General features: G+C 42.5%; 1 protein-coding gene across 3 annotated transcripts in view; it reads right to left on the reverse strand.

Annotated features, from left to right (window-relative positions):
* The window catches only part of BEND7 (BEN domain containing 7), a 46,971-nt gene that overhangs the window by 2,039 nt on the left and 30,236 nt on the right, over positions 1-14,696 (reverse strand). For 2 of the 3 annotated variants that reach the window (XM_030462441.1, XM_030462454.1), the window contains 2 exons: positions 12,859-12,978; positions 4,709-4,759 (listed from right to left, as the gene is read on the reverse strand). In XM_030462441.1, coding sequence (XP_030318301.1) covers positions 4,709-4,759; positions 12,859-12,978 — 171 coding nt within the window. The remainder of the gene's footprint in view (positions 1-4,708; positions 4,760-12,858; positions 12,979-14,696) is intronic. The other variant, XM_030462445.1, reaches the window with a different exon arrangement.

A 14,696-nucleotide genomic window follows, 5' to 3' on the forward strand; every position in this document is an offset into this window, starting at 1 on the left:
AATTTGCAAAAAAGAAAAGCTAAAATGATGGATATTACATATTTGAGTTCTAACTTTAACTTGTGATGGGGCTGAACTGTTGTGTACACAGGCAGTGGCTGCTCAGTGCCACTTAGAGCTGAGTTCAATCAGCTAAAGAAAAGCAAATTAAATAGATTTTTTCAAATACAGAATTTGACAGCAAAGTTTTCCACAAAATGTACAGTGCACCCCACTTCACATATAAAATGCTGCATTAAACTTTGGCACAAAGTACACTGCAATGCTCACCTCTTTGAAGCTTTGGTTCTGAAGATGGGAAAAAAGCACCACATGAATTTTAAACCTGAAGTAGGTACTTTGGGATGTGCTTTGCAAAAAAAATCCCCACCACTCCACAGCAGTTTAAATACATATGGGAGAATACACGCACACACATATATATGAAGGTGCATGGTATGATTATATCTCATCTTTTTAAAAGCACTTTAAGAATGTGCTTTTTCTAAACAGAACAATGAAAGAAAGACAGAAGAATTACAACAAGAGTGCTAAGAACACAGGGCAAACAGGAGACAGACATCAATCAGCCTGAGAGGCAAATACAACCTAATGAAAAGGGAAGACTCGTACAATCATGCACTGAAGGGATAAAGATTTATATTACAATAAAGGATTTATATTTAAGGTTTCAAAAAAGGTTTTCTTTTTCCTGAAGTTTCATTTTCTTGATATTGTATTTCAAGAGAAAAGGAGACAACCTTATATAGAACAGGATCATTGCTGTTTTCTTATCATCTGTTTCTTTACCAAGAGATTGCTCTCATCTTTTCACAAAGCTGTATAACCCCTGGACCCAAGGATTGGGATGTTAGTGTTTCAGCTTCTTTTAGAGATATCAAAATTCTTTCTCATCTTGAAATTAACCCCAGTGTGGAGGAACTATACAAACTCTCAGCACAGCTGTAGTCCAAACATAGCTCTCATAGGGCTCTCTGATGGTCCCGAGCTGCATATATCTTTCTAATAAAATTTTCAAGTGGAAGATTGAAGAAAAGGGTGTTGCAGCTGGCTTACATTTGTTTCCACATGCAGAACTTATGGGTTATGCTTTCCTTTTGTTTCTTCTTTAAAACACAAAATCCAGATGCTTTGTGTTAACTCTAGACCAAAACAAGAGCCTTTTCACAATACCAACTTATATAGAAAGACTCTAAAAGCTGCCACATCTTCATCCTGATAAAGACCTCACACCTTCCAGGTTCCTCTATCACCAAGAAACTAATCAGTCTTCCCACTTAGTCCACAGTAATTGCCCCTGGAGCTGCCTGATCTGTCTCAGCTCAGGTCTGGACACAGTCTCCAGCTTTTGGTCAGTGCAAAAGCTGAAAACGTGGAAGACTTGAGCGTTGATAACCTTTGTCAGAGACAGATCTTCCTAGTATTTTCTTGAGATTTATTTCCCAATGCACTGAAATTCTCAGCCAATTGAACAGCCACAGTTCTTCCAATTTACTTTAAACACCCTTCAATCAACAGCTTTTAAAGCAAAGGCCCTTTTGGCGCTGAGGGTGATTTTAAAATGGGAGCACTCAGAAGTGCTAAAATATAATTGGGCAAAAATGTCCTCCTTAGTTTTATGAGGTTGTACCAGCTCCAATTTTGAGGTCTAAAAGAGGATTTTGAAAACAAAATACCCCCAGCTCTCCTGAAAGTCCAAGACTTTGCTAATTGTGGCTACTGAGGGAGCAGGTTCAAACCCAGCTATAGGTACTTACACAATTAACTGCACTCACAGCCCAGTCCAGCCGGCACCAAAGGAGAGACCCCTCCAAAGCTGACCTCAGCTGATAGGACTTTACTGGAAGCAATACTTTTCCAACCAGGAATGACGACCTGAGAGCAACCAGGCTTCTGCCTGAGGTGTCTCAAGTCAAGTGTCAGCCATAGGCTGTGATCCAAAAATGCCTATGTTGAGCCATCACTAACCCACATATCCACAGGTCTTGCTCATAAAGCCTCCTGTGTCACAGGCAGGACTGCCTGAGCAGGAAAGGCAGATTAAAGGCATCTGAGTTTTCCCTTTTGTTTGGTACCAACACTTATAGCTGACTCACATCATTCACTCAGGGTCCTTTGGCTTCTCAAGTTTGCTCAGTTCTTGAAGACCAAGAGAGCAACCATCTGATATCTGTCACAGACAGCTTCTGTATTCCACCTTTTCTTCCCATCCAGACTCCTGCAAGATTCCCCCTCAAGCAATCCAGCCCAGTCTGGTTTTATTCTACCAATACAGCAGGTTATACACTGATCATAGAATCATAGAATAATTTATGTTGGAAAAGACCCTTAAGATCATGGAGGCCAATGGTAAACCCAACCCTGCCAAGTCCATCACTAAACCATGTCCCTAAACACCACACCTACATCTTTTAAATACCTCCAGGAATGATGACTTAACCATGTCCCTGGGCAGCCTGTTCCAATGCTTGACAGCCCTTTCAGTCAAGAAATTTTTCCTAACATCCAGTCTAAACCTCCCCCGGCACAACCTGAGGTGGTGATTTATCTGATATCATTTGTCGTCTGCAAGTGAGGACCATTGTGCCAGGCACTGTACAAACACCCAGTCAGAGAGCCTCTTCCCCAGAGATTTTTCAAGTTAAACAGAGAAGACAGGTGAATAAATCTCATGATGGTTCTCTTCAAAGAACCTGTCAGTAACACCCCTTTATAAAACCAGTTATAGTAAAACAGGGAAAGCCCTTTGTAGAAGTTATATTCCACCCTTTTTGCTACACTCCTTGATGGAAAGCATCTGTATTTTGGCTCTCCATCATAATTACTGTCATTATACTGTCTGTATATCACTTTAAATAATTTGCTTCCAAGAACAGCATGATATTACATAGATACATGCTATAAAGAGGCACTTGCACACATATAATAATAGGTGTGATTCAAATGCTTGGCTTGCAGCCTGTGAGCATCACCTCCCCCACTGATGCAAAAGGCAGCGTGGTTCATTTAGGCATCCTTCCACTGACAGCACAGAGAAGTGAACATTGTACACAAATATTCCAGCTCAGAAACTGCATGGATCGATGCTCAGAAGTGTACAGGCAAGGAGAGAGCAGTGGGGATCTGCTGTGGAGTGGAGAGGGAGTTGTCTTCTCTACCACAACCACCTCAGCACACTCATTTCCATCTGTGATGTACAGTCAATGCAAGTAGTAACTACAGAAACTGTGCTCAAAGAAAAGCAGAGCAATCCAATAATTCTGCTTCTTAACACGATTGCCAGAGCAATGAAAAGATAACACCACACCACATGAGCAACCTTTATTAGGGTCCTCTTGCAATGGAATTGCTTCCCTCCCTGATAACGGAAATGCACAGGATGTCACTTGGAAAAGACCTTTCAAACCAGAGCTTCCTGCACCTATTATCACAACCTTACCCTGAAATATTATTCAGTGGCTGGCCAAGAAAGCAGCACGGCAGCTCAGAGGCAGCGCATGCTCCCAGCCCCCACTGGGTCCGTGCCAGAACCAGACTATAGCTGCTTGTCCTTCCAACTGCTTCCCTGGTCCTATTCCTTAGTAACTGCACGTGCTCTGACAGTGGGATTTCACCCAGCAGTGCTCCATGGCTGGCAGCTGCTGCTCCTGCACACAGCAGTGGTGTGTGAAAGCTCCTTCTCCAGCCCTTATGCAAAAGAAATCAGACTGCACAGGAGGCAGATGCTGTGAGGGTACCAATATGCTCCTGTCCACCCCACAGCCTCCAGGTACCATGCCATACCACCCAGCGTGAGCACTGCACTGCAATACTAATGTCACTCATCTCCAGCCACCCTTTGTTGTTACACCTGAGGAACAGCATCAAAATGCACCATAATCTGTGACCTTATTTGTCTGCTCAAGACCTTCCCTGATTTTTTTTTTTTTTTTTGGCTCTGAGGATAATGACAGCATCTTGGTGAAATGACAAGGAAATTACCCTGTAATGCAGGGAAAGGATCACCTCCCCAGACTCCAGCCCCACTGGATTTTCAGAGGATGGGAGCTCAGTTTCTATCATCAGGGCACCTATTGATGGACTGACTCTTAAAAGGAGGGTACTTCAAATTTCAGTCTCACCCTGTCTTGATTTCAACATCACGTGCAACAGTCTGCAAAACCCTTATTTCCTAGCTCACCCCACTGCATAGTGATGCTGCTGTTTAGCAGCTGTGAGGCTTTTCAGGCAGGGTGGCTGCACTTCAAGAAAAAGCAAATCAACACTTAACTAGCATATAAATATCTTGTGATCTTTCTGTGAACCCAAGATATTATTGCTAATACCTTGAACAACTGAACAGATGCTACAATACAAATTATTTCATCTGTCTCCACCAATAACTCTGTTAAGAATTCAAAAGCCTCCCAGAAATACCAGCGCTGAGTGCAAGTCTCTGTCTGCCATAAGAAGAGTAACTCAGTGGCCTTATTAGCTTAGCTGCTACTGTGAACCTTGAGGTTTTATGAATATGAAATAGAGAATGAAATTGTAAGATTCTGATGCATTTGTTCTTTAATACAGGCCATTCAAAACTTAAGATAGCTGGGTCCTGTGTGCAATTGCCTGACTGTATATGGCACACCGGGATTATTGAAAAACTGCTCTCTGTGCCATAAATAAATAAACACACACATTGGAAGCTGATAAAAATTTTAATGCATTTTACCTGTTTGTAGTAGAGAAATGTCCGGCTTCTCATCACAGTCAGTTGCCTCTGCTGATTACAAATATAAACAAGAAATCTCATTACTTTTACTGAATGGGGGAATGCGATTAAAAAGCTACATACTGTAGAGTGATTTTGCATTTTCTATCAGCTTTCCTCAGCTGCAATTTGTTATTGCTGAGTTAAAAACTCATTGCTTGGAGGAAAAGGTCATATAATAAAAATGCAGACTTGGAAGAGAGGAGCTGGGTATTAAGAAGCAGTCGTGCCAGCAATGGAATGGAGTTAACACTTGCTCTTTTTAAGGTTTTGGGATATCTGCATTACAAAAGGAGTTGCAAGCATGTGATAAAATCAATGTAAGAAAAGTCCCCAGTGGTCCGTGGAGGAAATGCTTCTCAGGCTTGGTGCTCCACCCTCCAACAGCTGTCATCATCTGATACCTATGGGGAAAGGGTGAATACCTCCACTTCTGCACCCAAACCTCTCATGACAACAAGCAAGCTCATTTTGCCGGGGATGGAATTACTAGGGTAAGATGTCTTCAGAGATGCAGGTGGGCACTTGGCATGATTAAAAAGGCACATAACCACCCAGGTACAAAGGTGATTACAGTGTATGTATACACACGTGCTTTCAGCCCACAGCTTATGCAAGATCATTTGACTTAATTTAGCCCAAGGTGAAGGAAGGCTAAAAGCTTAATTTGTTCATCTTGTATTTGCCACAGGCCAAGGGTATGCATAAAGAGAGTTAATTTGGCTCAGCAGATGCACAGCAACTTGTTCAGACTGTAGTACCAGCAAGTATGGATGTGAACTCCCATCAGGTTATAGGTGTGTAAGAGGAAATTGGTGCCCAACCTACACAAGCTCTACCCAAAATCCTTTTTTGTCTTTCGACACTTCAGCATGATATTTAAGACCTTTAAAACACAATGAGATCTTTGAGAGCACGTCAGCAAACTGCTCTCAGGTGTGGTCATAAAGGACCAGCCCATTACATTGTACACAGTCAGTGTGGTGGATACACAGCTACTCACATGCATCCATGGCACAATATCCATAGGGACCAAATCTGACCCAGATGCACCAAGGAATTTAGCTCAGATCCCACTTGAGACCAAGCTAACTGTCCTGGTCATCTTTATCATGGCTCTACACATGAGGATATTGAGTTGTTTCCTTTGTGATGACACTGTAAGAAGAACTAATCCAGCTTCTGATTTACATTGTGTAGATCCATCACCCCCTGGTTATCCATCCTTGGACCAAGACATTGCTCTTTCTCCCACGTGTGTGGATGTCAGATTATTTTTTAGCTACGTGCTCTCTACTCAGTTCTGCAAAATTAATGGAACCAAAGAAAACAGAAACAAACTAAAAAACCTATTACTAAGAAGCTTCCCTCCCACAGAAGATTTAAATAGAGAGCCCTGACAAGTACACAGCACGGACCTGCGGGTGACTCTGTGCCTTGAAGCAATAAATTTTTCTGCTTCCTGTGAAAAGCTGGCATGCTGAGCAGAAATAAATTACATGCTTGGTACAGCTTACTGTGAAAGTCTTGAATTTTGGAAGGAATGGGTGGCTCATTAAATTGGAAGAGGTTATCTAGGCTGGTTTGAATCTTGGTAAAGGTCTAGAGCAAAAGTATAATGAGGAGCAGCTGAAGGAACTGGGGTTGTTTTGTCCAGGGCCAAGGAGGCTGAGGGGAGACCTTATCAGTCTCTACAACTACTTGAAAGGAGGTGAGGTGGGGATTGGTTTCTTCTCCCTGATAACAAGCAACAGGACAGGAGGAAATGGCCTGAAGTAGCACCAGGGGAGGTTTAGATTATATGTTGGAAGAAACTTTTTCACTTTTTCACAAAGGTGAAACACTGGAACAGGATGCCCAGGGAGGTGGCTGAATCTTCATCCCTGAGGGTGTTTAAAAGACATGCAGATATGGTGCTTGGGAACATGGTTTAAGCACTGGACTTGGTAGAGTTAGGTTAATGGCCAGTACAATTAGGTTATGGTCAGACCTGATGATCTTACAGGTCTTTTCCAACCAGAAGGATTGTGTGATTCTGATTCTATGGACTGAACTCCCAGTGATGGAAGAACTGGATGCTCAAGGGAAAAGACAGCATGGTTAAACAGCCAACAGCACAGACATACATGGCTTAAAACATCAGGAGTGACAGTCTGAGGCCAACTTATAGCTTTGTTATGAAGAACTGCACCAAGTGATTCTGCATCATGACTGCTGAAGCAGTTACCAGCCCCTTGGGTTGAAGAGACCCAGGGTATGAAAATGAGGGAAGTCAGATGTGAGTGTTGGCAGTGGGATGGAAAGTCTTCCCTCTGTTGTACCAAAGTGGGTGTCAGGCTGTCTGCTCAAGTGATGGTTTTCTGGCAATCTCAGCAACTGCTGAAGTAGCTCCAGAGATGCAGTTACCTTTCTAACTGCTCTTCTTACACCTGGCTAAAGCTGACCTCAGAGGAAGGAATTAATACAGAAATAACCAAATGGAAGCTTTCACAAGGGAATGGCTTGAGTCTCCAAATTTGCAGAATCAGCCTTGTTTATAACAGAACTACCTGGCCATTTTAATCTGGCACAACACTGATAGATGAGGTCAAGCTCTCCACCAGTTTTTCCAGTCCTGTTCCTCATGGCAGCATAAACATTTAGATGGTCACCAAGATCAAATCTAGTTAAAAACTGATATTACCACATGAATTCTTATGCCAGCACCAGAAAGTGAGTGGGAGCATGCCAGATGCCCACAGAGCCTACTGGCTCTTTTCAATAGCTGCCTGAATTGGTTTTATGAAATTGGATGTGTAACTGCATCTCCAGGTGAAGGATGACACAAAGGCACAACAACCACCTCGACCTCCTAACATGGATGTAAACCACCACCTCTGACATGCAGAACAGAAGGTTCCAAGGAGGAATGAGGGTTTGCCTTTGACAACCACACCCAGAGCCTGCCAGCCAAACTTTATTTGTCTTTAGCCAGCCTGCAAGACAAGGCAAGCAGGAATACATCCTACTGTGGGAATTCAGAACCTCTTTTATGTCCTTTGCCTAGATAGAGCTCAGCAGATCTTGCAAAACAATCCTGGTAGTTGTTTCCTTAGAGGTCTTCACTCCCCCAGTATTGTTTAGTTTCTGGTTTATGTGTTTGTTAAGCATACACCTGCTATTTTGCTCCTTAAGTATGCGTGTGCTTAGGACTGGGAAGATGAATGCAGCAGTTACTAATTTTAATATTATTTAATATTATTTATCTAAGATATTGGCTGTGAAAGCACCATACCATATACTGGACACACATACTACATTTTTCTTGGCCCTCTGTGCCTTGCTAAGTAAAAAATCAATCTGATCTCTTGCAACACATAGATATTGTACCAGAAGCAGAAACAAGGGAAAACAGAAGGATGAAGAGAAACAGAAAGCAAAAAACCCTCTCATATAAAATAATGGAAGAGGCAGCTTGAGGATGGATGTGGGAGAAAAGGCTTATTTCCAGGAAAAAGGTAAGCATTTTTTTTCTTCCTTCATTTCAGAGCACTGGCACAGGCTGCCCAGGAAGGCTGTGGAGTCTCCTTCTCTGGAAATATTCAAATCCTGCCTGGACGTGTTCCTACGTGACCTCCTCTGGGTGATCCTGCTCTGGCAGTGGGGTTGGACTTGAGGATCTTTCAAGGTCCCTTCCAACCCTGAACTTTCTGTGATTCTGTGATTCCACCCTTCTACACTGCAACAGGGTAACACTCATTTCAAACAACAATTTGAGGATGAAGCATCATGGCATGTAATTTATTTAAATTAACCTGGTCTGGAAAATTTCAGCATATTACCAAAGAATGCTGTATTTTCCTTTATGGAGTAGGGGAATCAAAAGCTTCCAGGTTACACACGAGGTAATCACTTTACAGGAGCAGCTCTTACCCTCTGTGCTTCGGGAATATTACTCATACAGTATCAGCTTTCCTGTCTGGGCACTGGACAGCCCTTGCAGAATAATGGCTTGCAGGCTCTTTAAAACATAAAAAGGGAGGAAGAACTTACTGTGAGAGATGTGTGGCTCTTGACCTGCTGCTTATTAACGGATGAAGAGTCTAGAAATCAAAAGGCTTGGATGCTGTGTCTGGCACTGAGGTGACATGAACAGCGAGTCAGTTCTTTCTGATTTCACCCATTTTTAAGATCTCTGTGCTAATGGTTGACTGCCTCCCTCTGTGCTGCCACTGGCAAAGCCACCAGCCACCTACCCACATTCTCTTTTGCAGGGTGAGGAGACAGTGCTGAGAGAAAGCCACTGCTGTAAATGACATGACAATTTGTGTTGCAATTCATGCTGGTTAAAGAGAGGAAACCTGTGCACGTGCCTTTTCCTTTGACTTCTTCCCCTCTAGGGCCACTTTGCATTCCATCCCAGCAGCCAAAAAGGTTCAGCGTCTCTGCTGGGAGAAGACAAACCTGGCACTCTGAAGCTGTGTCCCAGTACACTGTGCTCTTGGCATGCAATGGAACCAGTAGAATATTATCATACTCTTTAATTTTAATTATAACATCTGTTTGTAACATTAACCTCGCAGCTTTTCTCCCCTTTGTGACAGCCAACTTGTGAAATTTTGAAAAGACTGAACAAGGCCAATAAAAATTTAATGGCAGTGACAGCTTTATTCTCTGATCTAACAAATAAAAAAAACCTACCCAAGTCTTAGATCTCATGCAATAATTTAAAAGAACTAAGAAAAAGCCAAAGCAAAGTAAATAAATTAGAAAGATATTTCCAGCTATGAAAAATATTGTCACTGATTCAGAAGTCAAATGAATTTTTATTTGGCTTAGGATAACAACCTTTCAAAATCTACACAGGGGAACTATTTTCTAGAAAGCAGAATTTTTAAGTGTTTTTTTGATTAGCTTTCCAAGTAGGGAGCTTTTCTGTGCCTAATTCTAGGAGATGAGCCAGACATGATAAATAAGGTTGAATCTGGGCAGCCTCTATGATCCAGTGACCACAATTTCATTTAATTTGGAAGCTCAGGAGAGTATGTCCTATAGAAAGACATACAAAAAGCAGATCCACCCCACTCGTTTGCTAGAATTGTCTGAAATTATTAATATCACTGAAAGCTAGAGCAGGATTTACATTATCAGACTGAAATACTGTTTCACAGGATAAAGCAGAGAGCTCTGCTCATGAATGCAGTGTCTTACTGCCTGGTTTGAAATGAAAAACTAATCAGAGGATGTACTAAATGACTCAGGGGAAGGTAAGTAGGATGGAAAGCCTGCCCCTCCTGTCTTAAATACTTCTGCTATTAAAATTTAGTCAGCTCGGTGGTGACTAAAAAGTTACCTTGTGGCTTGTGTAAAATAAATGGATCATATTAAGCTTCTTCCATATATAAAGCCTGCACATACAAACCAGTGCAGACATATCAGGGCAACCAGGCAGCAGGGAGACACATTGGCTCAGAAAGTCCTGGGTGAATTCACCTTAACACTGGCTCAGATTTCTTCTCTGGGGACAGCAGTCTGTAACCACAAACTTGTCTGGCATGTTTCTGTGAGCAAGTGGAGAGAAAACTAAAAGAGAATAACCTGGCACTATGGACATGAGGACACTCACTGCTCCCCAGGTTCCCAAGAGCTCAGTTGGAAGATGATGAGTCCCACACCTTGTTGGCTGCAGTTCCCAATTTTCAGATTTGTAGAAGAGTTAAAATGTCCATAGTTCCCATGTAACCAGTGTTACATCAGGACAAAGCTGCTGAGGGATGTGAGACTGCTAGAAAAGGTCTCAACATCTTTCCCTCAGTCGTGCAGACATCCCCACACATCTGCTAAGAGCCACTGTTGGAAACAAAATACGGGACTAGATAGATCTGTCACCTCATCAGCTCTGTCCCTCCTATCAGAAGTTCATGGTTGTAACATGTGTACTGAAAAATGTAGTTTTAACAGGATGAAGATGTCACTGCAAACATCTCTTTCCTCTCTGCAGCTCTCTCCTCTACTGCCACCATGGGTGTGGAAACTTCTCATTTGCTTCAGTGCCAGGTCAGGTTGGGTTAGAAACCAGTGTACTTCAGGGAATGGTCAGTAAACTAAGCAACACAAAAAAAGAGACTTTCTAGCAATCCAGTTCCAACAAATAAACCTGAGGGGCTGCTAGGTCCATTGCTGCTCACTGCTCATCCACATACCTGATAATGAGTTGTTCTGCAGGCAGAGACAGATATTGGAACCTATCTTATTCAGTCACACTATATTCAGCTACACTTATTTTTCTTCACAGTATTCCTAGTTCAGAGACAATATCCTCTGCTTAGATTCTCCCACCCTGAGAAAGGGCCAGAGATGGAGGTGGCCCCATTTGAAAGGCAAAAGCTGAATGTCATTGTCATTTTAATTAATAACCTGCAGAGGTACAAAGAAAAGCAAATAAAAAAGGATGAAAGAAAATAAAAATCAAAACAAAATTAGGTCAATCCTCTTTACTCATGGATATTCTACAGACAGCCCAAGGACCCTCTGCTCCCTACATCCCACACTGCACTCTTCACCTTACTGAAGCCTCTACCCCACTTCCACCATCCTGTCCTGGGGAGGGCAGGAAGCCTTGGAAGGGGCAGAGAGCAGTCTTGTTGTACACCAGTTTTACACCAGTAGCAATGTGACACTGTCTTTAACAAGATTATCTTGTATCCTCCCTCCTCCAACACACACAAGAAACCCTTGTTAAACCTGGTTCTGTCTTGCTTCACATTTCAGGAAAGCCTATACTACTGAATAATCTGCAGGTTTTTTTCTCCCCCTCTATTATTTCTGTCTCTGGGTGTTTCTCAATTTCCTCAGTCTTACACTTTTCCCTCTTGGCATTAATGATATGACTGCAGAATGACTGCAGATTCCAGTCTAGGTGTGAGTTTCAGAGACACAGCTTTGGACAGCAAATTCTGTCTCTCTGAGTCAAGGAACTGGAAAGGGCATTTCCTGCAGACTTGCTCACCTCCCCTTAGCCATGGGGACCACCAGCATCCCTTCCAGGGCCATGGGGTTTCCCATCCTGTGAACCTGTCAATGCACACAGGCACTTCACTTAGTAAAAGAAGGGGAGAAAAGGCAGGCACCTAGGTATGGTAACAGTGAAGGATCATGTTTAAGGATGTTGGCCCAAGTGATGGGCCTCAGGCAACGATGTCAGATGCTCTAAGGGACCAAAGGGCTGGAAATATGACTATGAGAGAGCCTTAGGAAAACACTAGGATGACCAAGAGCAAGTGAAGCCTTGTAGGAAGAAAGCCCCTGTAGGATAGGAGGCATGAAGATGGGAAGGAAACTAGTTAAAGTTTATAAAGTAATTACATGTGTCTTCATTGGTGAGATTGCTTTCCCATTAATTCTACTGAGGATTTAGAGACTGTACATTGCTGCTGATCACTGGAGCTGAGAGCTCACCAGCTGCATGCTGCCAGGATGAAAGTTTAACTTTGAGCCTACAGGCTTGTCCCAACCTCAAGTGTGCAGGTTATCCCAGCCTAAATTGAGGAGCTTTGCTGCAAAACCCTACATTACCTGATACTTGCTGCTTGCCAGCTCCCTCTCATACACTGCAGGACCTTGCTGGCACAACCAGGGTGGGTGGGTTTTGGTCTGGGTTTTTTTTTTGTTTCAGTGATGCTCACAAGGAATGTGAGAAAACTCATCTATCTTTCCAGACAACACATAGTTTAGAGGGAAAGGTCATTTGGGTTATATCTTAATAGTAGAGTGAATGCCTTGTCAGACCAAATAACACAGAATTCAAAAAACTTCTACTGCAACCCTGGCTGGATCAGCTTGTTTAGGACTCTGACTTCATCAGCACTGGGAAAGAAGAGTTTGTGTGCTAATGAAAATGTTAGAGACAAGGTTTGAGAAAGTCAGTTTAGCTGGGAAGACTTCCTACCATACTGAACCTAAGGAAACACTGTACTTTGCACAGGAACCTGCTAAAATCTTGGAGGTCTCATTTTCAGAGAGTGAACATGTGTGACTCTACAGTCAACAAGAAAAACACATCTGTGGATACAAAGGCTCTAAGACTTTAATCTTACACTTACATGTTGTTCCTTACATTTTTTTATACATACCTGAGCCTCTTTTTAATCGTCTTCTTGCCAGTTTGATTTGATCCTGAAGAATCTGAACCCAGTCCCTAGGACCAGGAAGTTTATCCACATGGTTAGCAGTGCAGTATTTTTCTGTAAAGACTGAAATAAAAAGATACCATCTTTTTGAACGGTGTCACCAGAATGCAGGAAAGGACACTGGAAAGGATTATAAATAAAGTATTTCAAATTATCCACTTATCAAAAAGCATTTAAATGGCCAAATCTAGGACTGCAAGAACAGGATCCAATTCAGTGTTTCAGAAATTTAGCATTTAGAAGTCATTTGTGTGTATAAGTATTACAATAATACCACAGTTCCTACTTATAACAGCTTATCCCAGAGGAAGGGTGAACACTTGTCTTCCACTCATGAATTTCACACAAAAACATCACAGCAAAATAATAGTATAGGTTGAACTGAATCTCCAGATGTGGAAGGCACTTAAATATGATGCCTTCTATGAGGTACAAGTAAAGAGCTGAAGATCTGGTGGTTTGGTGGGTTTTGGTCAGGTTTCTAGTGCTGCAGGCAAACTGATGAAAGATGATAGTTTGTGGAAATCTCTACAGTTGCTATACTGCCAAATCAGGTGGAAAGAGAATTTTTCTAAAGCTACTACTAAAAAAAAAAAAAAGGCCACTATTGAGAGAAAGAGAAAATAAGTATCCTATAGGTGTATTTTCATATTCTGTAAAAATGGTACATAGAGGGTTGTTATCTTTAATTCCATATTTACAGCAAACCTAATGATATTATACCAAAAATACAAAATTATAAAAGGACTGAAACTGATGCAATTGACTTTCATCATGCAACTGGGAGGTGAGCAAAAAATAAATGAGAGTAGAAAGAGAAAAAATATTATTACTGTTAGTATTGGTATTGTAGTCTTGCTCTGAGGTCTCAGAGCCCAGTGTCCAATTATGACTGGCAAACAAAGAGAGAAAACTGGTCCCAGTTCAAGGAATTTGTAATCTTTGAGAATAAATGTCATATGAATAAGATGGGGAAGCATGGAGAAAAAAAATACAATTCCAGTATTTTTATACACACACTTTTGAAACAGTGCTAGCTGTTAGGTATAAAGGAATGGGAAGTAATCACACTCTCCCAACTCTTTCCATGTTAACAGCTGCACAAAACCATTGCATGAGAAGCATAAGCAATACCTCCCTGCTCTGATCAGCAGTGACATCAGACTGACCCTGAGGGATTTCCAGGGAAGCCAGAGCAGCCCTGACACAGCAGTGGGGGGGGTCCCTGAAGCCTCTTCTGAACAAACCAAACTCTCCCAGCCTGTCTTTACAGCCCCCTGACCATTTCTGTGGCCCTCCTCTGGACTTGCTCCAACAGGTCCATGTCTTTCCTGTGCTGAGGACCTCAAAACTGGACATGATACTGCAGGAGAAATCTCACCAGAGCAGAGCAGAGGGGAAGGATCACCTCCCTCACCTGCTGGGAATGCTGCTTTTGATGCAGCCCAGGACATGGCTGGCTTTCTAGGCTGCAAGTACACACTGCTAATTTCATCCACCAGTACCCCTCAAGCCCTTCTCCTTACGACTGCTCTCAATCCCTTCATCCTCCAGCCTACTAGGGGTTGCCCTGACCCATGTGCAGGACCTTGCACTTGTCCTTGTTGAATTTCATGAGGATCACACAGGCCCACTCCTCAAGCCTGTTCTGGTCCGTTTGGATGGCATCTCTTCCCTCCAGCAATCAACTGAGCCTCTCATCTTGGTGTCATCTGCAAACTTGCTGTGGACGCAGGTAATCCCACTGCCTATGTCACTGATGAAGATATTAAACAGTACAG

This window comes from Calypte anna, chromosome 1, assembly GCF_003957555.1.
Source record: "Calypte anna isolate BGI_N300 chromosome 1, bCalAnn1_v1.p, whole genome shotgun sequence".
Taxonomy (NCBI): Eukaryota; Metazoa; Chordata; class Aves; order Apodiformes; family Trochilidae; genus Calypte; species Calypte anna.